This window comes from Syngnathoides biaculeatus, chromosome 17, assembly GCF_019802595.1.
Source record: "Syngnathoides biaculeatus isolate LvHL_M chromosome 17, ASM1980259v1, whole genome shotgun sequence".
Taxonomy (NCBI): Eukaryota; Metazoa; Chordata; class Actinopteri; order Syngnathiformes; family Syngnathidae; genus Syngnathoides; species Syngnathoides biaculeatus.
This window is the reverse complement of record NC_084656.1, coordinates 16,134,302-16,160,401: the sequence shown is the minus strand read 5'-3', so window position 1 is coordinate 16,160,401 and position 26,100 is coordinate 16,134,302. Positions and strand designations below refer to the sequence as shown.

The following is a 26,100-nucleotide window of genomic DNA, read 5'->3' as shown; positions in this document are numbered from 1 at the left end:
GTTGGCTTGTTTTTGTTCCCATTTACTTTACCTCAGGCTTCACCAACATGGTAGCTAGCCAGTTAGCCCCCAATGACAACATACAGTAAGTATTCTGTGGGCCTGTTCTAAAAACAGCTCACCAGTGAGATATTTTTTGTTGTTGTTGTATTCATAACAAAATAGTGCCGCTAACCAGTGAGCACTTTTTTGTTTAAAAAAACGAAAAGAAATCTCCATTTCGGTGCACCAGCAAACAATAGCGTTCACGGAGACTAGTTAGCTAGCTAGCAGAAATCTATTTTCGCACATGAGCAAACATTAGCAATCACGGAGACTAGCTCGCTAGCTAGCAGGTGCAATCGTGATATGATGATCCCCCAAATATTTGAGTAAATTTGTTATTTGTGACGTGTGCATCCAACCAGAAGCCCTCATCATTAACCAGTCAGTACCTAATAATAAAAAAATAAGGGTTGGTGACCTCTGCTTTATCTGAATAGTAACTAACTTTCATTCATATGTTCTCAAATGGATACCTTTCCAATTACGTCATTTTGTGTGTCATAGAGGTCAGAGAACACAGGTGATAGGTGAAGTGTGAATTTTTTTTTTCTATTGTTAATTTAACCAATTGGTCTAAGTGTGGTGGTGACGTCTTTGGAAATATATCCATTTCAGTTTGTACAACAGTTAATTTTACTCCTTTGCTGACTTTAGGTTCAGTTCCCACCCAGTGACGGCGTGAATATGAGTGTGCTTGTCTGTTTCTAGACGTGCCCTGTACTGGCGACCGGTCCTGGGTGTGGTCCGCATCTAAATTAGCTGGGATCTTGCCTCCAGCTCCCCCGTCACGCTCAACGGGGAAAAGCGCCGCAGAAAACAAGGATTTACATTGCATTCCACTTGGTGAGACGCTCATGATCTAATGTACCTTTTTTACAGTTAGGTAAAACCTTTTGGAGAAACGTGTCACTTGGCATTCGTTCTGCTCAAAGGTTCCCGAATGTCCCAGATTCGTGCGGCGTCAAATATTTACAGCCCAGACGCTCGTGCCTTCTGCTGCAAGGGGGTGAAATGTACCGAGGCGTTTGGGTCATTCCGTGCTCGCTCTGTCTGACACTTTTCCATCTTCCAGACGCCGGTTTAACGTGTCAGCTGCTCGGATTTTAAATGCAGCTCATCGAGATGCACGTCATGTTCTCGTGACATTTAGCAACGTCGTTGCGGCAGCATGTCGCCTTACACGACTGATGATCGTATCCCAACAGGATGGATTAGAATTAGATTTACCAACTGGATTGACTTCTTTTTTTGTGTGTTGGAACATCAAAATGGGATATCTTATCGACTTGATTAAAATAAATATACCGGGAGTGGGTGTGGCACGGCCCCCTGAATATAGAGCTCGTGCACCTACGTCATAAAATCACGTGACTTTTGTTTACCTCGCCATATTGCCGGTCAAGCTAAGCATTCCTCAATGCTAAGTTGGTTGGAGACGACACGGAAATATGTCTTGTAGCACGACGCCCAGAGTCTTGTCCGATAGGTGAAAATAAACAACGGTACATAGAAAAAATTAGATAAGTCAATGTTTTCGCCAATAAGAATTTGGACTGTTTATTCGCTTCTGCCTGTCTTGGACAACTGGATCTACACATTGATCTGCTGAGTAAGTCGTCGAGATTTACACGGAAAAGTATGAAAGGGTAGAAAAGTCTGGACGCAGACAAATACTTTGTTGCTGGATCTGTTCTCATCAGGAATAAATCCCGCATGGTGACGGTTTTGATGGTTTGTGAATGTGGAAGTGTGTTTGGCGACACGTTAACCTGTGTCAGAATCCATCGATCTTTTCAGCTAGTATTCAATACAAATACCAATATTTAAATAAATGACCCCTGGTTTTACACAAACTCATTTATTAAGTATGATTGGGGAAAAAAAGACGGAGTCATCTGCATGGAACGTACACGGAAGCAATTGCGGCAACACTTAACCTTCGTAAACCTCTGTCAGATTCTTTTTTTTTTTTTAACACACATTATTCTCAAATGAGCCAATTTGGCATTATAAATACTTTTTGGTAATTTGAGATTGAGAATAATAATTCCTACCTGAAATGAAGCGATCGCTATACAGGCGTGTGTGTATTTTGGTTGGGCACCATCTATCGTGTTTAATTGCCGAAATCCATCAATATTTTCTGGCCTTTTCAGCTGCTATTCCATGGAATGAGCTCTTTGAATATCTGTCTCGTCTGTTGTGACGACCCAACAGCACAACAGGTCTCGAGTATTGTAAATATTCTCCTCCGGTTCAATGTCGAGCGGCTCTGTTTGACCGGCAGTATGGCGCCGTGAAAATGGTGACGTCACGCGCACGAACTCTATAGTGTTTTCAGTATGAACTCACTTCAACACAGTTCCTGGGCACCAAGAAGCCACCAGGGGGTGCCAACGCCACAGGGTAGGATTTTTTTTTTTTTTTTTTTTTTTAAATGCATAAATTGAATTCCTCATTTTGTGGTAGGAACCCATAACTGATGTACTGCGTCTGTCTTCAGAGCAGAATTCTACTGACAAATAGCTATTCATTCATCCAGTAGCTATTATTTTAAGCAATGCTTGGAACAAACAAAAAAAAAAATCAAATTGTTTGAACAACCCTAATATGCAGGTGTCATCTTAATAGAGTTTAATTTATGATTATTATTTTTATTTGTCAGAAAAGTGGACAAAAGGGACAGGATAGAGCAGAAGACATTATATTGCAAATGTCGCCATAATGCAAAAATCCAAGATTCAAGACACAGGAAAGGCCAAAAAGTCTCTAATGAACGAAGAGGATGATGCAAAGTCCAGAAATGCGACACGCGCCCCTGGTCAGTGATTCAACGTTACACTTTTTTACACGTCTTTTGCTTCACGCCGACGGTTCACCAGCACGAGTAGGAGAAGAGCGGATACTGGCTCCAGTCGGCCGCGTTGCTGTGGTGGTAGCCGTGTTGTTGGGGGCCCAGTTGTTCGACCGGGGCGAGGGGGTGGGCTGCATACGCGTCGTTGGAGGGGAACCCGAATCTGGAATATTCCAAAGCCCTGGATGGATGAGATGTTGCTTTATATTTGAATGCCCTGCATCCAAAAACACATTCCTTGATGTTAATAATATTATAAAAGTAGTTACATCTAAATAATCTAATGAGGTCCAGGAGATGAGGCCATCACAAAATTTGCCTGTGCAAAATAATTAATGCTCTCTTTTTATTGAGACTATATAAAAAAAGTAACTACGTGTTTATCATTTCAGTGTACTGTTACCTTTAAACATACAATATTCATATTCCTACATTGACACCATAAATCCAACCTGTAGGGATGATCGGCACCCGAGGCGGGCACCGTCTGTTCCTCATAACTGGACTCGTACTCATGCAGCTCCAGCGGCTCCCCGTGCAGACCCAACGAGTGGTCCAGACTCCAGCCGGGCGGTGGGACCCCCCTTATGGGCTCAGCTCCTGCACCCCGAATCTTCCCTGCCTTCTCTGACAGTGTGGAAGAGGGCGCCCTCTCAAGGCCTTTGTGGGTATTACATGTTTTACTAGCACACACCTTATTCTTCAAATATATTCTTTAGTTCAATACAAGAATGTTATTGAGCTTACCAGAAGGAACTTTGCAAAACTTTTTGTTTTCTGGGGAGGATACTTTTTCCAAATGAAATCTATTTGAACGACACCTATGAACAACAGTGACAAATTTAAGTGCAGTAGAAGTGGAGTACTCCGTGTACTCCAAAAATGATGTATTTTAGGTTCGGTGAGTACTCCAAAATTTTCATTAGGTGTAAATGTGAATGTAATGTGAATACTGTATGTGCCCCGTGATTGGCTGGAAACAAGTTCAGGGTGTACCATAGCCAATTTTGCACCCCTAATACGGAAAAGTACCTTTTCCCTTGAGTACGAATGCCTCCCTCTCGGAATCCTTTGGCGAAGGGGTTGTGGTCGATCTTTAACTTGGTGATCTGGAGGAAAGGAAAACCTTCTTATGCAGTACAGTGGCAGAACCGCCTCCAACAGACTGTTTTGGACTGACGTCACACACCTTCCGATTTAGAAGGCGGGCGCCATCTTGGTTTGGTGAATTCACGTAAAAGCACGTAACTAAGCAGGAATCATTTCAGAAAGCTGTGTGAATGGGAGCGGCACTGCTATGTTATCGGTTGCTCAAACGAAAGTGGGCGTTGTAAAGCGGCCAGCTGTGATCGAGAACCAGTGCGAGAAAACGGAGCAGTTAGCAGCCAAACGGCAACAACTGTGGTTGTCTCGTATTAGCAGAGCCGATCGAGTAGCCAAGCACAATACTCGTGTGTGTGAATGCAATGCATGTCTCCAAAATCAGTCTTTTCTGTTTTATTATAGTAAGTTTGCAAAAACGAGTTAGCGCACCGCTTGCTGTTTCGTGAGTTGAGTTAAAAATGTAGCCATGGAAGTGGAGAAAAAGGTGCTGGCTTCACTTGGGACTCGTCCCGGTCGAATCTCTCTCTCTCTCTCTCTGTGTGTAACAAAAACGAAAACAATAATCTACACCTATGACCTCTGCTTTGAATAAAACTACGCCTAACATCATGTCCTCGTCCCGGAATCCTGCATTTGTGTCCAGCCCTCTACCGGAAGTTCGTGACGAGTGCTGACTGTAATCACGCGGTACCAAGAAGAGGAGATAGTGGACGATGTCTGGATAGGTCACCGACGCCCACATTTGTGTGCTCCATTTGTGTTTCTCCAAGGCATATGGGTCGATATTGTTGATCAAAGCGTACTTCTCGTCGTAACGGTTTCTTGAAACAACATCTAATGAGCACCGATAACTTTCCAAAGTCTTTTTAGCCATCACGCGTCACTTTTAACACTCGTACGAACATTTGTGTTACTCGGGTCTGTTTGCAAAAGCCATGGAGTGAACAGGGCGTCAGTAGAGTGAAACCATCCAACGTGGTCAGGTGCCACGGATGTAGTCACGCGGTTAAAAATTTATGAAAATCTGTACTCCAACCATGCTGCATGTGCCCCAAGTGGTTTTTTTCCACACCGACACTTACCTTTGGGTTCTGGTAGGCAGTGACTGCAATGAAGGTCATCTCTGGGAAGGAGAAGGACCGGAAGGGCCCCCACCGGACCGTGTAGGGGCTGTCGGCCTGGATGACGTGAAACCTCGGGTAGTAGCGGTGCATGGAGTGCAGGATGATCTGGTGGAAAGAAGCACGGGCGAGAACGTCGTTTCGTGTGCCACGCGCCCACATGACGACCCGACGTGCTTTACGTGTCCGTGCTGGTCTAGTGTGTTGTTGGTGAGCTTCATCTTGACGAAGGACAGCGACTGCTTCATCCAGTAACCTCCTGGCGCGGGGGAGTCGGGGTGCATGTAGGACCGGTACGGAGGCTGAAGTTCCGCCTTGCCGGCCACCTCCCACTGCTCCTTTTTCCACTACAGAGAGAAAATAGCCAACCTTGCACGTGTTTCTTTTTCGATGTAGTGAACTCTACATAGTCACAGTTCAGTTTTGGTGTAATTTGGGGGCAACCTATCCATTGGTTTTTTTCTTTGTGTTTGTTTTCTGAAAAAAAAAAAAAAAAAACTAATTGCTGTTTTGTGCTCTGGCCCAAGCCAAGTCTAATATAAAAATAGCACTTTGTCGCCATCTTGTGGCATCTTGGAGCTAAAAACCAAAGTTCAAGTGAGGGGAGGGGCTTCAGTTTGTCGGGCCACGGCTTTGTCTGATTGGGTCTAAGCACGGAAACTGAAACCTTTTCGGGTGGGCGGATTTTCACTATCCGCATGAGTAGGAGGCCCCCACTGCGTTATCAGCGCCACATTTGCATTCAGGACGAGTGAGGCGCTGCCGACACCAAGTTGATTAGAGTATCTAAAACTTTTTACCAGCTCGCCACATTCCTTTTTCTGCACTCTAAGATTTGGTCTAATTGACCAGAAAAACACCTTTGCGAGCATGATTGACGGTTATTTTTCTGTTAGACCTCCTTGTCTGTTTTTTTTTTTTTTTTAACTAAAGGAACTTTATGATTAGATCAAGATTTGTGGATGTGTTTTTTTTTTTTTTCTTTCTACATTTCTCCTCCAGGCGGCACAGTGGATCAGCTGGAAAAGCGTTGGCCTCACAGTTCTGAGGACCCGGGTTTAATCCTGGCCCTGCCTGTGTGGAGTTTGCATTTTCTTGCGTGGGTTTTCTCCACGTGGGCACTCCAGTTTCCTCCCACACCCCAAAAACATGCAACATTAATTGGACACTATAAATTGTCCCTAGGTGTGATTGCAAGTGCGGTTGTTTGTCTCCATGTGTCCTGCGATTGGCTGGCAACCAGTTCAGGGTGTACCCCACTTCCTGCCCGTTGATAGCTGGGATAGGCTCCAGCACTTCCCGCCACCCTTGTGAGGATAAGTAGCTAAGAAAATGGATGGATGGCTAACCTTCACATACAAAACGTGACTTGATTTCTATCAAAAGAGGAGCAAAGCCTCCAGAGGCCGATCTTCCTTCTCCACATTCACGACGCGCTGGCGCTTTTCACCAAATGGCTCTCCGGGCCCACGTGGGCCATTTGACGAGCCGTCGGATGCGTGGCCGGCTTCGTTGAATGGGATGCTAATGAACGGGGCCTCCAGCTGGGAGTGCACAAACAGGAAGCAGCCAAAGGCTTTGAAATGCAGCCTGACGTCTGGACGCAGACTGCGAAGGCTTCGCGTGTTCCTTTCTGGGGGCCTTTTAGAACAAAATACCAAAAAAAAAAAAAAAACCTTTTACCTTGTATTTGAAGCTGTCTGCAGGAATCACGTCCATCAAGATGACGTACTTGGCAAACGGCTGCAGGCCCGTCACGCTGACGCTGCAATGGGGGAACATCCTCCTGAAAAAAGGAACCCAAGTCGATCAGGATCCGGGGCCTTGCCGGTGAGCTTCCAACGCAAAGCTGGAAGAAAAATGTGTCCTTTACCTGCCGTGTTTTGTGATAATCATTTCTGTCCCCGCGCTGCGGAAGGACTTCCACAGGTCGGCGCCCTCCAGGGTCATGCTGACGCTTCCCTGCCGAAAGGAGTCGGCGCTGGGGGCCAGTCCAGGTACGCTGGGATTGGATTTGGGGTCTGCACGGAAGTTAAAAATTCTGATATTACACCCAAAGAATGTAGCAGATCAGACAGAAGAGGCGGCAGAATGCAGCAGGTGGGACAAAATAAGCGGCAACAGCGTTTGTGGCGACTGGAATATGAATGAAGACATATTGTACGTTAAATTATGGCCCCGTCATTTGCGTATCCATTTAAGAGACACATCACGAAAAAGTAATTGTAATAACATGTAATTAATCATTTGTTATTCATCATTCTTACTATGTAACGTCTTAGTTGATTTATTGCGGATAATACAATTCAAATGATACTCAACATAATTTTGATCATTGTGGCATTTAAAAAAAAAGAACTACAGCTGAAACAAAGATGCAAATAATAAATGCCATAATTTAAAAACAATAAAACAGTAGCAAAGCAATAAAACAGCAAAAGCCGTCAGAATCTGATGCGGTGTGGAATTTCAAGAAATAAAAATGTGTTTTCAGGTGGTTTGGAAAAATGGACAGGGAATGGGCTTGCCTATGAATAATACAATGAAAAAATAATGCAGAGACATTTTTTAGTATAAGAAATATGGGTACAGGTATTTCAAAATAATCCCCCCTGCTATATACTCTACAAATACAATGATAATAGCAGTACAGTAAACATACTAAGCAGAAATTGCATGTATCAATAATGACATATTCAGGCATGAAATAATACCAAAAAAACAACAATATATAGATGTATAAAAAGAATACGGTACTATATTGCTACACGCTGATGACGATAGCGAATGGGATTGGACGTGACCACAGTATTATTTTAACGCCATTTTGTATTTCAAGCTTATGACATCACAACATCAGACCTCCTCTTTCAAAGCAATATTCTTATTATTATTTTTCCCGTATGTAAAAATAACGAGTTGAATCTCACCATGTATGTGTTGCATGCTCACGACAGGCAGACTTTGGAGAAAAAGTTGCACTTCGGGCGATTGGAGAAGACTGAGCTATGTTGACCCTTGAACTTGATTGGTCATTGCAGAGTGGGAGGGGCCAGTGTAGAAAAGGGGGAGGGGGGCGGGTGTGGTTGCATTTGTGTGAATTTGCAATTTTTAACAAATATGCTACTGCAGGAGATGGCTATGCAAAGGTTACTTTCCAAGGAAAACCAAAACTGTCAAAACTTCAAAAGTTAAATACAACTAAATTGCACTTGGCCAGTGATTATCGCGTGTACCACTAGAGGGAACCATACTTTGAAAATCACCGGTTAAATATAACATCAAACATAAATCCTCTTCTGAGCCTCATCGGTATTATTGAAAATCATTAATTGTTTAGAATTGCCTGCACTAATCAAAGTCTTGGAATGTAATCAAGTAGAAATACTAAGTTTCTGTACTTAAGTACATTTATTTGGGCGCACGCTGCAGTTTTGTCTCGCGAACTTTGCCTCAACTAAAAACTGCCGTGCAGCCAATTTTAAAAATTCTGTGAATATTCTGTAGTGCGTCCAACGTTACGCTTCATCCAGAAACAAATTGTTCCGTAAAATGTAATTGGAGTACATATTTACTGCTTCTGGAGAGAGAGAAAAAAAATAAATAAACCACAAACTATTCACTTCACTTCCTCCCAGCCGAGGTGAAGGGCAGAATTTCAAAGTGTTTTGTAGATAGGCGATAGATTGAAGATGTTCTGGTGGGGGGTAGGTTGGGGGGGGGGGGGGTTCTGGTGCAGACAGGCCGGTCCCTTCCTGACTGCCGTATTTGCGTATTGAGAAAAAGTCTCCAGATTAAACGGGCCCACTGGAGCTACCGCAGGGCCGCCAATCCCGCAAGACCATTTGGTCATGCCACTAGTTCTTCTCAGAGCCCCCCCCCCCCCCCCGAATGAGAACGTGGGCTCGTGGACCCTGTCAGCATTTGGCAGCTCGTTCCCATCAAAGATGGCCTCATTTAAATATTTGGGGGCTCGCTCGCCTCTCATTGCTAACACTTTCATTCATTTCAATATGTATTATATAAAAGATGCCTTATTGCTTTTTATTTTATTAATTAATGCAATTATTATTCATTCAACAATCATTTAATTCAATGCAATAAATGTTACATTTATCTATTTTTTTCATTTTGCCTATTTTTTTAAATAACCCAAGTAACCAATTATATTTCATTAAAAAAAAAAAATTCAGTACACATTTTTATTGAATTAATTCCAGGGGCAAATGAAGCAAAAATGGGAAATGCAACAGTGTTACCGGAGTCATGATGACCAATATGTGTGCAATTATTTGGACTCATAGTAAGACCTCAAAATGTTATTTTTACGCTTCATTTTCACGATAACTGAGCCATCCGGGCCCGCGGGCCACACGTTGGGCCACACCTGCTGAAGATGGACGCGTCTAATTGCTGAAAAAACGCAACTCTGCTTAAATCGGCGTGACGCTGGAAGCTGTAAAAAAAAAAAAAAACTGACGGTCGCATCCCGCTGTCGTAGTTGAGCTGCATTTCGCAACACTGCTCAAGTTATTGCTTTAAAAAAATATATATATTTTTTTTAATTTGCAAAAGGAACAAAAAAGATGACCTACCTTTAAGAGGAGGGTACAACAATGCAGACATAATAATGTTTTTGAATGGGGTTCCAGACAAAAGAAAGAAGAAAAACTTTTGTGTTCATTATTTAACATATTGTGTTTTTTTTTTTAAGGGTTAGGTCAGTGTTAAGGGTTTTAATTTTTCATCGCTTTATGTCCAGTAGAGGGCCACATTTACACGCAGGGCATGGCTGGATTTTGTCTGCTCAAAGCGTTCAAATTATGTTCATCCATCCATCCATTTTCTGAGCCGCTTATCCTCACAAGGAGTGCTGGAGCCAATCCCAACTCATCGGGCAGAAGGTGGGGTACACCCTGAACTGGTTGCCAGGCAATCGGAGGGCACATCGACACAAACAGCAGCACTCACAATCACACCTCGGGGCAATTTAGAGTGTCCAATTAACGTTGCATGTTTTTGCGATGGGGGAGGAAACCGGAGTGCCCGGAGAAAACCCACGCAGGCACGGGGAGAACATGCAAACTCCACACAGGCGGGGTCGGGCACTGAACCCGGGACTTCAGAACTGTGAGGCCAATGCTTTACCAGCTGACCCACCGTGCCGCCTACAAACATTCAGGAAAGAACAAAGAAAAAAAAAAAAACACATGGACGTGGATCTCAACCTTACACAAGCTTTAAGTACGACCCCCTTTTGCGAATTACTGTTTTCTTTTGCAAAACAGATGGTCACTGAAATAAAAAAAGCTTGTAAAACAAAACAAAAAAAAAACTTTTGTGCTTACATAATTTACGCAATCGACATCGTCCCTGAGTATCACACTGCGAGTCACTTAAAAGGGCATAATTTCTTGAAGCCTCTGCGCCATTTGCACAATGGTCACCGCGTCATTTCAAACCACTCGAAATTGCTCAGTATCTGTTGGCATTCTAGAGCAGCTCCAACTACTGGAAACAAATTCCTCATAAATATGATTTTCATTCTGATTGTTGTCACACTATTTAAAATGTTGATTTAATGGTTATTACAAGTTTTTAACATTTCTGAATAAATCACACTTGCAATGGGGTTTGAATCACTTGTATAATATAGTCTTTTGATCATCACTAAACTAAAACAACAATACTCTATTTTTATTATTTCTATTTATTTATGTACATATTTCTCACGGTATGGTGAATGATTGTTTGGAGCGTCTGCCTTGCAGTTCTGAAGACGGGGGTTCAAATCTTATCCCTTAACCCCGCCTGTGTGGAGTTTGTATGTTCTCCCCGTGCCTGCGTGGGTTTTCACCGGGCACTCCGGTTTCCTCCCACATCCCCAAAAACATGCAACATTCACTGGAGACTCTAAATTGCCCGTAGGTGTGATTGGTAGTGCGACTGTTGTTTGTCTCTGTGTGCCCTGCGATTGGCTGATGACCAGTTCAGGGTGTCCGTTGACAGCTGGGATATGCTGCAGGACCGTTGTGAGGATAAGTGGCTAAGAAAATGGATGTTAGGTAAATGCATTGTTTCCTTTATTTTTTGCCACTGTTCAACATGTTTGCTGCTCCTGGTGTCCCCGCCCATATTAAGGCTCCACTTCATGTTTTTTAATTATTCTGCTGGGCATAAAAAATGAACATTTGACAAATTCGACATGCGCACCATCCATTTTCAGACTTTATTTCATGCTCACAACCCATTTCTGATCAAGCTGATTGATCGGTTCCGCTCATACCCAAAGCAGCTCTGCACTCGTGACGATGATAAAAATGTGACGCATTTTGCCGTCATTTCAGTCGAAGAAAACTTCCCGATCTCGTGCATTTACATATCGGCACACGTCCCGTCAAACAAACCGAGTCGCTATAAATCCACCCGTGCATCACAGATATGAATTGGGACTTTTCAGAACTTATGGTGAATAGAAAACACAGCGGCGGATGATGGACGCGCCATTAAACTGGTGTGATGCTAAAAGATTCCAAAAATGATCCAAAATAGAAAGGAATACACTTTGAAGTTATTCATTGCTTCCTCATCTGTCTTCGAGATGACATTTAATTTCCTCCCCTTGTCGCTCCCCTCACTTTTATTTGTTTTTGCGCGTTTATCTCCGGCTCAATTTTTCACTCTTTATGAGTCCATCACTGTCACTGCGCCCGCTTTATTCGTCTAAATCCTTCCTGGAAAATTGACAAAGCCTCAAAAGTCAAAAAGACGAAGATGAAAAAGCACACCAATACTTTATGTGCATTTGCTTTATTTTTCTATAAAAATAGTTTACATTACAAAATGCAACTTAAAATATACACTTTCCCAACCCCCCTCTAAGTGCACATCCCCTCAAGACAAATTTGACAAGACAAATGGAACTTTACACGCTCAGTGCTGTCACCATGACGATGGAGAATAACAACAACAACAAAAAAACAGCTGGAGCAGATGTGGAAATGATCAACGCCAGGAAAACGTAAACAGATGAAGCAGTTTTAGTGAGGAAAGCGTTAGCTAGCGGCGGGGATTTTGGAAGATGGCGGCAGATGTTCTCCTGGCACGCGTTTTGGACTTCTGCGGATTGAGCGCCCGGCGCGCATACGAATCGGGATAAGGAAACAATCAGAAACAAGCCGGCGGTCACGCATCTGGCGGCGGCGAAACAGCCCGCCGCGTGCCGCGAGGCATCGCCTTCGTCTGTCGGGCCGAGGGTGTTGAAAAGAAGAATTTGCGGCTGAAGTTGCGCCGTCGCTTGGCACGAGAAAGAGTTGCGATTTTACAAAATGAGCCACGGGACGGAGTCCATCAGCAAAATGAAAATGGCAAACTGCATGTTTGGCTTTTGGGTTTTATGACTTATCTTTCTATATTTTTTTAACACGGGATTGCGACAAAAATCTGCATCTCGCTGGTCTTGGGTGTGAAAACATTCGGGAATTCACAAGCAGAATTCCAAAAGATCTTTCGAAATCCTCCCCTATCAAAGTTTCAGGAGTTTGGCTTGCGCAACTGAAAAACATTTTTTTTTACCACCCAAGAAGTTTAAATGAGACGGCACGGTGTGCAGGTGGAAAAGCGTTGGCCTCACAGTTCTGAGCTCCCGGGTTCGATCCCAGCCCCGCCTGTGTGGCGTTTGCATGTTCTCTCAGTGCCTGTGTGGGATTTCTCCGGGCACTCCGGTTTCCTTCCCCCCCCCCCCCCGCCCCCCCAAAAAAAACAAAAACGTGCAACATTAATTGGACTCTCTAAATTGTCCCAAGGTGTGATTGTTTGTCTCTATGTACCCAGAGATTGGCCGGCGACAAGTTCAGGGTGTACCCCGCCTCCTGTCCGTTGACAGCAGGGATAGGCTCCAGGACTCCCTGCGACCCTCGTGAGGATAAGCGGTGAAGAAAATGGATGGATGGCAGATTAAATGATAAGAACTTAAAAAGCACATTTAAATTTACACATCCATTGTTTCTAATGGGGTAAAAAATTTAGAAATATAAAAATCAGGTTGTGTTAAATCCCTTTTTTTCCACTGTGTTCATGATTTTTTTTTAAATATATTTGACTTCTAAACGGTTGACTTTTTTGTCATCATCAAAATTTTGCTTTAGTTCTTCGCTCTTGAAATCCATCCAATCATTCTTAGTTTCAAATAAAATGTGTTTCTTGAAAGGACTTATTAGTATGAAAATTACAGTTGAGGCTCAGTGTTGGTACCCAAAAAAAAAAAAAAAAAAAGGCCCTCATCCAAAGAAAATATTTTGCGTTGTGGGGCCAAAATGTTGAAAGTGATTGCAGTTCTTCATCTCAAAGCTCCAAAACCACAAGAACCTGCCAAAAGGATTGTGCAATAAATAAAAACTATGATATAATTTCATCCTTTTTTTTTTTTTTGGCATCATAGCGGTAAAGGGCAAAGGGCCAGCGACAGCGTCCAGAGGGGCGGCAGCATCCACAAGGGGGACGGCGAGGGCCGGGCCCCCGAAGGCGACGCGGCGTCCGAGGTGCAGGAGCACACCTCGTAGCCGTTCTCGGCGCGGTCCGGGCGGGGGCGCGCGTTGGCCCGGCTCTCGGTGCTCTCGGCCTCCGGGCCAGGCGAATCCGATTGCATGTCAGTGCACAGCAGCCAGTCTTTGGCGATGAGGCGAGGGTAGTCCGCCTCCGCCTCCATGTCGCTGCTCGGGACTCGCCAGTACTCCTTCCCCTTGAAGAAGTACGATGAACCTGCACGCGGGAGAAGAGCAGAGTACAAGTAAAGAAGGGGTACACGCGTACAGACGATAAAAAAGTGAGCCGACAAAAGTGGACTGTCTGAAAAATATGATAGTTTGTGACTCCTCGCCACATATCGATGGACTGAACACAGGACATTTGTGCACATACTTTTAATGCGTTACAGCCGCTGATCTAAAAAAAAAAAAAAAAAAAAAAAGACAGATGGCTCACTGGCCACCAAAACTGAAGTCGCCATCCGCCATCTTGATACTCCCAAAACAACCATACCGACCTGCGCGTTAATTGCCAATTTTGTGGCTCTGAGAAAACATTCCACATGTAAGTTAAAAAGATTTACTTTGACACTGTTAAAGTTTGTTTGTAAAGGTTTTTTTTTATTAAATTTTCTGATGAGCTTAATTCACTTGAACAAAGTTTTGTTTACGGTTGTTGTTGTTCACTGTTCGCTCTCTGCTTCACCTTTACAGGCCGACGGTTTTTCGCGAAAAAGCGATGTCAATATTTTCTCAGACTTCCTCTTTGGATAATCAAGAAAACACATTTTCTGTGAGATTTTTTTGATGAATTTCATAATACAGAACTCTGCAAATTGATTTGGATTTTCAAATGCGAGGAAACAAGTTGAAATTTTCCGTCTGAAATAGGACGTCGCAGAGACAATAAATGAATAATGCGCTTAAGCATGTATTTTCCCTTATTTCCAAAAAAATATATAATTGATTGACTTAAAATTTAATGTTTTTATGACAAAAAAATGCTTAGTTTTTTGCTTTATGATGATAGCCCTTCATGACATATTTTGGGAAAAGTTAACATGTCACGGAAATCAGGCCCTAGTTAATATGCAAGGTTTCTTGGTAGTTACGGTGTTATATGTCTTTCCTTTGCACTTGGTCTTTTTTTTTTTTGCCTTACCAAATTGAATTAAAAATTCTACATGCCAAATTTTGAGAAAACCCCCGCCATAATCCAACCTGTAAGCCATTGTCCTCCGCAAGTTTTGGTAGTACCAAGATGGCGGCCAACTGGGTTCAACCAATCACTATACCGCTAATGTCTATGCGCTATCCAGTCTTTTTTTTTTTTTTTTTTTAGATCAGTGGCGTCAGCTCACAAGGAGGCAAGAAAACCTTCCATAGCCTAGCAAGACAGTACTGGCACGAATGGTTGTACATAATCACGCCGGCGTTCTGCCAAATCATCCCCTGGAGCATCGGGAAACATTTATTTGTGTGTGTGTGAACAATGACGGCAATGCGCGCCATCCAAGAGTTGTCGTGGAGATGTCACGCATCACTGAAGACATTGCCAAAACCAAACATGCGAGACTTTTTCTTTTTTGGGGGCGTCGTAGGGCCAAATCATTTGTCGTTAATTTTGTATTAGGTTTCATCATTCCCGACAAAATATTTTGGGCCCAATCTAGGAAATTGGCCCAATGTCGGGGCTAAACTTGTGTAGTCTGATGGAGACTCTCCCCCCCCCCCACAAAAACACAACATTCCAAACACACTTATTTGGAAGGTTTGATCAGAAAAAGCAAAAAAATGTCAGGAAAAGCCTCCAGGGGGCAGCTGTGTGCTGAGTCCCATTTAACATGAGTTGAAAAAACAATATTACTGTTCTCAATGACTGTGGAAAAAGTTTGGGAATTATTCATCCATCCATCCATCTATTTTCTTAGCCGCTTATCCTCACGAGGGTCACAGGAGTGCTGGAGCCTATCCCAGCTGTCATCGGGCAGGAGGCGGGGTACACCCTGAAATGGTCGCCAGCCAATCGCAGGGCACAGGGAGACAAACAGCCGCACTCTCAATCTCACCTATGGGCAATTTAGTGTCTTCAAATTAATGTTGCATGTTTTTGGAATGTGGGAGGAAACCCGAGTGCCCAGAGAAAACCCAGACAGGCACGGGGAGAACATGCAACCCAGGTTTTCAGAACTGTGAGGCCAACACTATACCAGCTGAGTCACTGAGCCGCCAGAATTATTCATTTTGGTCCAATTTTTGTATGTCACCAAAACCTGCTGTGTGAATAGGGGTGTGTAGACTTTTGATAGTCACTCACTACAGCTGCATGCCAAGTGTCTAATGTGCCAAGATAAAGTGTGTTGGACTTGAGTAAGATTGCATGACTACATGTTGACAAAGAACCATTCCCGTGAACGCACGTTGGCATGTATATTATCCAAGCCGCTTATCCTCACAAGCGTTGCAGGAAAGCTGGAGCCTATCCCACCTAGCTTCGGGCGAAAGACGGTCACCAGTCAGTCAGTCAATTGGAGGGCAGATATCGACACCATCACTGAGCGGGAATCGATCCCACGCTGCCCGCACCAAAGGCAGGCGTGTGTACAGCTACGCCATCAGTACATCATTGGCACGTGCAATCAGCTATTTTGTCCCCACTTAAAAAAATACCATCATGTCCATCTTTTTACAGTATTTTCTAGTTTGATCCTGCTTGATTATTATTATTTTTTTTTTTGGCCTGTAGAGGGAGCCTGCCACTCAAAAGTTAACAACTGGGAGAGAGGGGCAAAGGGTGGGTGGGGGGGGGGGGGGTGATTTGTTGACTTGAACTTGATTTTGTTGTTTTTTTTTTCTCGCACAAGAGTGTGAAAATAATGCATAAATTTGCATGTCAGATTTGCTGAATCATCTGCGCTCTCATTAAGAGTTCACGAGCAAACCGGAGCACATATCATCAGGGGCTTCATTTCATGACTCACTGAGCCGGCGTTCAAACTGTTTACGTTCTGCCTCTCATTACTCGGGCCCGCTGCGCGCCTTATGTTACAGACGCAGACAAATTCATATGCGACATAAGCAGATTGCTAAATATGCACGGTGGGTCGGCACACACGTGCTTACGTTGTACTTGCCGAGATAAAACGTTGACAAAACTCCCTTTTCTTGTATCTGCTTGAAATTTTTTTTGGTACTTTGCTCAGAGGCATGACGAGAATATGCCGTAATTCCCGGCCGACAGAGCGCACCTGGTTATAAGCCTCGCCCGGTACATTTGTAAAGGAAATACGAAATACCATTTGGTACCAGGGTTCATACTCAGTCTGACCCAAAAAAATTTAAGGGCTTTTTAGGGGCATTCTTAGGGGCTGACACGAAAAATTTAGGGCTGGCCCGGAAAAAAATTTAGGGCCTTCGTGGGAAATCTGGAATAAGGCAAAAAAGACTCACCCAATGGTGCCATCAACCGTTCTTGGTTCGTCAAAGGTTCCAGTACCTCAATACCTGTGACAGTGATTCACCTGTCGCCCCTTGTGGTAGTTCTCATTTGATATGACCATTGTCAACGTCTTCACATAACAGTATACAGAAAAACAGATTCTAACTACAATTGCAACTATATACACAAATGTCTTCTACTGATGTCTGTTTCAACACCCCTACTCTAGCTCCTTGAGCCTACCCAGTGCCTCCTCTATTTGCTGCTGCAGAGGTGCCAAAGTGGCTCTCTTGTCCTTTGCTCTGCCTCTTGAGTGCATTGGCCTCGGTGATAAACCTCAGCTTCCTCTTTTCTTCTGCCTCCTCAATAAGTGTTGATATGTCAGTCTCTATTCTGGCTTTTTTGGCTTTGAGGCAGTAGAGATGAAAAGTGGGCAGGTACGAAGTCTTCCTTTCCCCACAGTGGTAGTTTTTAGCAACGTCACTGTCTGGGAACATGACTGCAAACACTTTCGAATTATTTTCACAAGATTTGTAACTGTAATGGCTGCAGATCACTTTTAAAGTCCACACGATCTCTGCCTTTAACGAGTCCGCCTTCGTGTATTGAACTACGTTCATAGAGCCTGACTTCTGGCTGGTTGAAGTCGATGGCTGGACAACTGTTGGTGCGTATGCACTGCTAGTACCACTGCCTGAAGTTGATGCTTCACTATCTTGATATTTTAGAAACAGATTCATGCCAACGGAAGATGAGAGAGTCTTCGCCAAATCAGCGTGTCTCCTGTTTTTCCGGTGCGACTCCAGCGCTTTGACGCCCATCTTTTCAAGTTGGTAACTCTGCTTGCACAGATGGCAGTAAAACCTGTGCCGATCTTTTGGATCTCGACGAACCCAGCTCCCAAACTCCTTACTTTCAGCCCAAGCTTCTTGAAAAATGCACTCCCCCGTGATACAAGTTGGATCGATGAAAGAACTACTCTACGTCGTAACGAAGATGAAGTGAAATGCCTACTCACGGAAACAAACAATGGAATATCGACAAGATGGCGACTAGTCGTCAACACGGTGACTTCCGTTGACAATTTCCGGCTGTTTTGGACGCCAGACGGATCGCAATTTTTTTTTTTTTTAAATATAAGATAATTTTTTTTTTTAGGGAGAATTTTGGCGGTAGAAGTCCTCCCTTTGATTTTTTTTAATTTAAGGTTTTTTTATGGGCTTGACCGGTTTTCGCGGATTTTAAGGACTTTTAGGAGCCCCTAAATGCACCTTTGAAAATTTAGGGGTTTTTAGGGACTTTTAGGGCCGCGTGCGAAACCTGCATACATACGCCGCACAATTGTAAAAGCTGAGAGTGCCTATATTGACATTAAAACACGAGATATTTACAAAGAAAGACGCTACACAGAGAGTTTACCGCTAGCGCTGTGCTAACAGGGCCGGTTAAAATAAAACTTACTGGTAAATATCACTGAGACACACCAGTAACAAAGCAGGAACACGCTAGCACAGCGCTAACAGGGCCGGTAAAAGTCACTTCCTTGGCACATATATTCCACCGGTCTCACTCCTATCTTTTCCGCTCGAGTGCCCCCTTGAGGCCGTTAGAAAAAAAAATCCACAAATTAGCAGCATCACTGCATAAGCTGCAGGGTTGAAAGCGTGTGAAAAAAAGTCGCACCTTGTAGGCCAGAAATTATGGTAATTGTTTCAGATTTTGAAGTAACTAAAACACAATTACTAAAACAATATTGAGGAAAAGTAGCTGTTTGATTTCAAAATGCACCTACAAAAAAAGTATACTTATTTTACATCTGTGTGTCTGTGTATGCGTGTATGTGTATACGTTACAGCTGATGCTAAGGCTAATAATTCAAATTGTGACGAATTAATTATACATTAGCTGGTATTATCAATTCCAGTTTTCATTAAAAAAATGTTCTTTCCTAAAAAAAAAAAAAAAAATAAACAGCCCATCTGTGTTTTAACACTACTCCTCAAATATCAAAATAATTGTTTTCTTTCGTGTTTCGCAAACTCTGTACATTCATTCACTCATTCAGTGCCATTGACGGCTGGTGGTGTCAATTATGCGTATTAACATGAAGGACTCACTGGATTAAAAGTCAGGTTCTTTTGGCACACCTGAGTCTCACCCGAAAACACTTTTTCTAAAGTGCTATTCTCAAGTCAGGTACGATATCGTATATTCAATTCTGGTGACTACCAACCATCAGACCACCTCATGGCATCGTCCAGGTGGGGGGGGAGGCCCTTCCACAGCGCGCTGTCCTTAGGGTAGCCCAAATCCATGCGCCTCAGGTGGTCGTCGTAGCGCCAGTAGCGGTCGTCCTTGAAGAAGTACGTCTTCTCGTTGTGGAGCCACACAAAAGCCGCGTCCACGCCATCCAAAGGCAGGCCGAAGTCGCTGATTGGACGCGGGTAACCTTCCTCCATCACGTTGTCTTTAAACACCCAGTACTTGAGACCTGCGTGGGCAAACAAAAAAAAAAAAAAGCCAAAAAAAAAAAAAAACATCATGGCTGAGTTAAAATGTGGATCCCTGTAGATTTATGATCAGCCATTAACGTTTTGGGTGTTTCTTGTTATGTCTAATACTGTTTTCGAAGGGTGGCACGGAGGCTCAGCTGGAAAGCATTGGCCTTACAGTTCTCAAGTCCCGGGTTTAATCCCGGACCACCTCTGTGGAGTTTGCATGTTCTCACCGTGCCTGCGGGGGTTTTCTCCAGGGACTCCGGTTTCCTCCCACATCCCAAAAACATGCAACATTAATTGGACACTCTAAAATTGCCCATAGGTGTGATTGTGAGTGCGGCTGTTTGTCTCGATGTGCCCTGCGATTGGCTGGGAACCAGTTCAGGATGTACCGCGCCTCCTGCCCGTTAACAGCTGGGATCGGCTCCAGCACTCCCTGCGACCCTCGTGAGGATAAGCAGCAAAGAAAATGGATAGATGGAGGGATGTATTTCGAAGTGTACATCAATGTTTGTGACTGTTGACATTGAAAATACTTTTAAAGTGTAGTTTGTGGAATATTTGTAGTTTGAATTATCAATATCTGCATTTATGTTAACTTTTGAGGGAGCGTAAATTATTTGCAGAAATATGATATTTGATGTCCAGCTTCCTCCTGCGAATAACGGCGGTCCACCGTAAACCAAATTGATCGCATTATAGACGCGGCGTGTTCTTGCTTGGCAGTTGTGTAAATCCTGGCGACTTTTAGTCAATGGAAGATACGTTTCCTCTCATTTTAGCACCAAGAGTGGTCCATAAGCTTAAAAGATCAGCTAAATATTCTTTTATAGTCTGTATGAATCCTTCATCAGTGCTTGGGCTTATTAATAGAGACCCTGATGCACGTGAACAAATGACAATGTATACTTATCATCGTGGGTGAATTGGTGATTTGCATTTTCCCAATAAAAAGTCCCATCTTTATTTCGACTTTTAGTCCTCTCTGGCCAAGGTTTCAGCAGATTATAGCTGGCAGCGTTGACTCATAGTTATAGTTCTGATTACAAAAAAATGAGAAATGATCCTTGAAAAGGAGTGTCATGATGTAACCGTGTCTCAATGGAGGTGTGAATAGTTCATTTGGAGAGTTCACCTTTAAAAAAGACGATTTTATGGTCACCAGGTCTCTCGTACACGGCGTCCACGCCGTCCAGGTTGGCGGGCAGGCCCCTCCAGAACCAGTGGATCTGAGCGGGACGCAACGACACCAGGTGCTTCTCTCGAGTGAGACGCCAAAAGTACTTTCCTAGGAGGAGGGAAAAAAAAGAACAAGCAGAACACAAATACAGTGAATAAAATAAGTATTTGAACACCCTGCGATATTGCAAGTTCTCCCACTTAGAAATCATGGAGGGGTCTGAAATGATCATCATAGGTGCATGTTTACTGTGAGAGAGATCATCTAAAAAGAAAAATCCAGAAATCTCAATATATGACTTTTTTTTTAAACGATTTATTTGTGTGATACAGCTGCAAATAAGTATTTGAACTCCTGAGGAAACCAATGTCAATATTTGGTACAGTAGCCTTTTTTTTTTTGCAATTACAGAGGTCAAACGTTTACTTTCGTTGTTCACCAGGTTTGCACAGACTGCAGGAGGGATTTTGGCCCACTCCTCCACACAGATCTTCTCTAGATCAGGCAGGTTTCTGGGCTGTCGCTGAGAAACACGGAGTTTCACTTCCCTCCAAAGATTTTCAATTGGGTTTAGGTCTTGAGACTGGCGAGGCCACGCCAGAACCTTGATATGCTTCTTACGGCGCCACTCCTTGGTTTTCCTGGCAGTGTGCTTCGGGTCATTGTCATGTTGAAAGACCCAGCCACGACCCATCTTCAATGCTTGTTAATTGCATAAATAAACCGTTAAAAAAAAAAAAAAAAATCATACATTGTGATTTCTGGATTTTTCTTTTCGGATTATATCTCTCACAGTGGACATGCACCTATGATGAAAATTTCACACCCCTCCATGATTTCTAAGTGGGAGAACTTGGAATATAGCAGGGTGTTCAAATACTTATTTTCTTCACTGTAAGTCTGTTGATGCGCTACGCCCGATTATCATCTTATGCACACTCATCGCCGGCCTGATTATTTGATGTCACTAAGCGATTTATTTTCCAAAAGGAAAATGGGGTCAGTTACAAAGTTTCTTTTATGAAAAAAGCTAACGTCCTTTCCCCCACACTGAATCAACAAATTTCATAGATTTTAAAATCACAAGATGAGTGATATAGACGTGGTTAAACAACATCCCTTTGAAACTGCTTCTTGACATGCGAGGGACCAGTCGCAATATTCAGTGACTGGTCGTCAAGAACATAAGAAATCTTTTGTCGGGAAAAATTAATACATGCTTTTTTGTTTTCTAACGGACTTTCATGAGTCAATCAATAAGTGAAACTCCGCTTTGATCAAAAGAAAGGCAAACCGTGCATTTGTAATCCGGATTAGACAGGTTATTAGGTTTGCTGAAATGTCAGTCCAAGTAAACAGCCCTGTTTGCGAAGATACAAAAGCCCTTTTCCTGTTGCTTTTGTCAGCGGGAGGCTGGGCCGGTTCCAGAGTGCCGACATGAAAGCCCGACGCAATTTAGGAACGGCCGCGTCCCAGCGGGGCTCGGCCGGCTCGGTTGGGCGTCCACAGGAAAACCTTCTCTTCTGTTTCTCTTCATCGACTCCTTCTCCTGGAACTTTTAATCTAATTCTGGCCCAGTTTATTTGCCCCCCTCCTCAGCGCGGCCGGCGCAGCCGTCATTCTTACCTTTGAAAAAAAAGGCCTCCCCTCGTATCTGGGCCACGGCATCAAAGTAGCTGGTGCATCTGTCTGGAGCGTCACGTGCCAGTCTGAGACAGATGTGAGGAAAGAACAGAGAGCGGCTGTTAAAAATGGGAAAATAATTGCTCAAAGTGGACATTATCAGATCCTTAAATGTTTAAAGCGTGCATTTTTTTCTCCAGTCGGCCGATCTCATCCCTTTCCAGATATTAATTCTCCATCCTGGTTGATTCATACCGTGGCATTTTCTGCACGAATAAGCCGGATCAGACTCAACAGAGGAGTGCAGAGCAATTTAAATAAACGGACATGGCCCGCATGCAAATGACGAGTCCATTAGACTTTCGAGGCAGCGCGTCGGAGCCCCTGCACGAACAAGGGTTTCTGTTCGGCTCTCGATTAACACGTAAGGGTCACTATCGGCGCTCCTGTCAGCGCTAATCCAGCCTCATTACTGAGCCTGCCCTCGCGGAGCCAGACTTGGTTAATGGAACTTGTTTGACACAAGGGACGAATGAGAGTTGAACTTCTGAGGGAGAATAATTCAAATAGGAGCAAACTGCTCAGACACCCCTAAAAAAAAACAAACAAAAAAAAAAACCCCAAAGCTTCTAAGCTCCCATCTGATTTGGGGCGATAGGCTCGGTGTACCCTGAAGTGGCTGCCAGCCAATAGCAGGTCACATATGGATAATTCACATTCACACCTATGGAGAATTTTGTTTTCATCCATCCATCCATTTTCTTAGCCTCTTAGCCTCACAAGGGTCGTGGGCGTGCTGGAGCCTATCCCAGCTTCAACGGGCAGGAGGTGGGGCACACCCTGAACTGGTTGCCAGCCAATCGCAGGGCACATGGAGATACACAACAGTTGCACTCTCAATCACACCTATGGGCAATTTAGAGTGTCCAATTAATGTTGCATGTTTTTGGGACGTGGGAGGAAACCAGAATGCCCGGAGAAAAAACACGCAGACACGGGGAGAACATGCAAACTCCACACAGGCCGGTCCGGGATTGAACCCGGGACCTCAGGACTGTGAGGCCAACGCTTTCAAGCTGACCCACCGTGCTGGCAATCTAGTTTTCAATGAACCTAAAATACATGTTTTTGGAATGTGAGAGGAAATCAAACAAATCTGCTCACAAGTTGAGGGAGAACAAGCAAATTTCAATTCAAAATCAAACCCACAACATAGCAGGCTATGAGTTCATGGCTAAATTATTGCAATAATGATACCTTGGGTGGTTGTTTTTTTCTATTTGCGCAATGTTTGGGGTTATTTTTTTTTTCCAATTCTCAATATGTTTTTGTTCAGTTCTATGAAAACTAAACTCGAGGCAGAACTGCCACAGTCCTTCATCATCACAGTTAAGACAGCTCTTTATTATTTTTATGCTCGGATGTCAAAAGGATAAAAAAAAAACTGTTGTGAAATTTGAACAAATGAGAGCACGACTGTCCTCCTGCTGCCAACTAGTGATTTTATTTTGGATCAAAAGAAAAACAACATTATTTGGAGCTATCCATTGCCCCTCCAGTCATGATGTGAGTGTCCCAATTTCACAACCAGAACACGGGGTTGAACCCAAACGCACAACTCAGGAGGCGCAGAGGCAGTTTGGGAAGTGCCTTTTTCCAGACCAGTTTTGAAAACCCAACAGGCAGTCAGCGGTGGCCGCAGCAATGGAATCGGCAGGTGTAAGAGGCAGGTCAGTACGCAGGCAGCAGTCGGTATACGAGAGAGCAGCAACAGAATGAGGAACTTGCGGGAACTAACCATGAAGCAACAATCTGGCAGAGGTCAGACCGTACGTGTGGTTCTACATCAATGGGATGTGATCACTTGAGACGAGGCGCTGCGACGGCTACTGGGAAATGTCCCGGTCTCATAGTTCCCCTTCTTCTCCATAGAGGGAGCTAACATACGTTATAAACTAACCCTAACCAAACCTTAAAACAAAAGTTGATAAAAAGAGTTACACATATATGTACGATTGCGAACATGAACACTCAAGTTGTAGAATGGCACATGTTGAACCATGGATGGGGATGTTTCAGAATGGCAGGAAGTTTACAAAATATACGCTCACAAAGAGACTTTTCAGCATGGGGGAGCGCTCAGACCGTCACACCGGTACAGCCAGGACAGGAAGCGGCAGCGCCATGACACCCAATATTTCTATGAGATCAGTTGCAAGGAGTTTTATGTCCCTGCTAGGGTCACTCGAGGCAAAGAGGACCTTGGAGAGTGACCAGACGAGATGATGTGTCTCTCGGCTGTTCTGGGAGTACCAGACTTCATACTGAGGATTATTAACAGGTAACTTGAAAAAAAAAATGCCTGTCGAGTTGGGATTTTATGGTTTTGACATAACCGCAACCAAGGGACGTTTGCCCTCATGCTCACTTCCTGCTCGACACCTTTTTGTGTGTGGTTGGCCTCGGGGGGCACCCTCCACTCGTGTTAGGGCTCGGACACACACGATTCATAAACGGATAAACTTAAGTCGAATTATCCTAGATAATAGAATGAGATCGAGTCGGACAGCAGCTCCAGTTTCTTCAGGGAAACATTTAATTAGCTGGGCCGACTCCCGAGTGCACACTTACCGATGCGCTCTCCTGATACGGCCCCTCATATCGTTATTCCACATTAACATGCAAACGCCGCTTCGCGGCCCATGTTGAGTATTCCTGCATGGCTTCATTATATCTGTTTTTCAGCATGAGCGAGAAAACAGAAGGGAAAATTAAAGGAAACTCAAGTAGAGAAAACCATAAAAATGGGGAATTACTGTACCTCTAATGAAGTCTAACATTTTTGCCTTGTGAGCAGCCTGTGATGAGTTGCAACGTTTATGGAATTTGTGTTATTGGCTTTATCAGGTACAATGCTACAGCTCTGTAAATTTGTAGGATGTTTAAATCAACGTACAGTAAACTGTGAGAGCACAAAGTACATCAAAAGTCATTATCCTAATGGGATGCGATTTAATACAAACACTTGGCGTGCACGTGATGTGAATGCTCGCGACTGGAGTGCGAGAGGCAATGTTGTATCGGTGCTGTACAATAAGATAAAATCGTTGGACTTACTGCAGAACGGATTTGTTTTCTGGAATGTCCATCAGGACAGGAGGCTCGGCCGTTTGGGAAGGGTTGCCTGGCTGATTCGTGTGGGAAACAGAGTCCCGGACACCTTAATAAAGGGAAATGAAATGAACAGATTCATTTGTTATGATACTGTATCTACAGTCATTCCCAGCCGATAAGACGCAACTTTTTCGACACGCTTTCAACCCTGCGGCTTATGCGGTGGTGCGGCTAATTTGTGCATTTTTTCTAACAGCCGCAAGGGGGCACTCGGGCGAAAAAGGTAAGAGTGAGACCAGTGGAATATATTTGCAGAGGAAGTGACTTTTACCGGTATGTTTTTTTTTTTTTTAACCGGCCTTGTTAGCGCTGTGCTAGCGTGTTTCTGCTGTTACTTCTCAGTGATTTTTACTGGTATGTTTTTTTTTTTAACTGGCCTTGTTAGCGCCACGCTAGCGTTAGCGTCGCACTAGTGTGTTTCTGCTGCGTCTCAGTGATTTAGGTCTGTTTTTTTTGTTTGTTTGTTTTTGTTTTTTTAAACAGCTCTGTTAGTGCTGTTGTACCGTGTTTCTACGGGTGTTTCTTTTTATAGTGGTA

At 43.7% G+C, this 26,100-nt stretch overlaps 2 protein-coding genes across 2 annotated transcripts in view; both read right to left on the bottom strand.

Moving 5' to 3' along the window:
* Positions 1–3,705: 3,705 nt before the first annotated feature.
* LOC133491142 (T-box-containing protein TBX6L-like) lies at positions 3,706–7,194 on the bottom strand (the record flags this gene model as incomplete). The annotated part of the gene is made up of 5 exons (XM_061802045.1): positions 3,706–3,720; positions 5,086–5,232; positions 5,307–5,471; positions 6,808–6,910; positions 6,998–7,194. Coding segments are annotated over 5 exons (627 nt in total), but the record flags the coding sequence as incomplete, so codon positions are not given.
* Positions 7,195–12,877: 5,683 nt separating this feature from the next.
* The window catches only part of LOC133515318 (matrix metalloproteinase-17-like), a 57,226-nt gene continuing 44,003 nt past the window's right edge, over positions 12,878–26,100 (bottom strand). The window contains exons 6-10 of the mRNA XM_061847776.1: positions 25,507–25,609; positions 22,393–22,475; positions 20,722–20,874; positions 19,322–19,579; positions 12,878–13,884 (exon numbers count right to left, since the gene is read on the bottom strand). Of these exons, the coding sequence (XP_061703760.1) occupies positions 13,559–13,884; positions 19,322–19,579; positions 20,722–20,874; positions 22,393–22,475; positions 25,507–25,609 (923 nt within the window). The 3' untranslated portion in view covers positions 12,878–13,558. The remainder of the gene's footprint in view (positions 13,885–19,321; positions 19,580–20,721; positions 20,875–22,392; positions 22,476–25,506; positions 25,610–26,100) is intronic.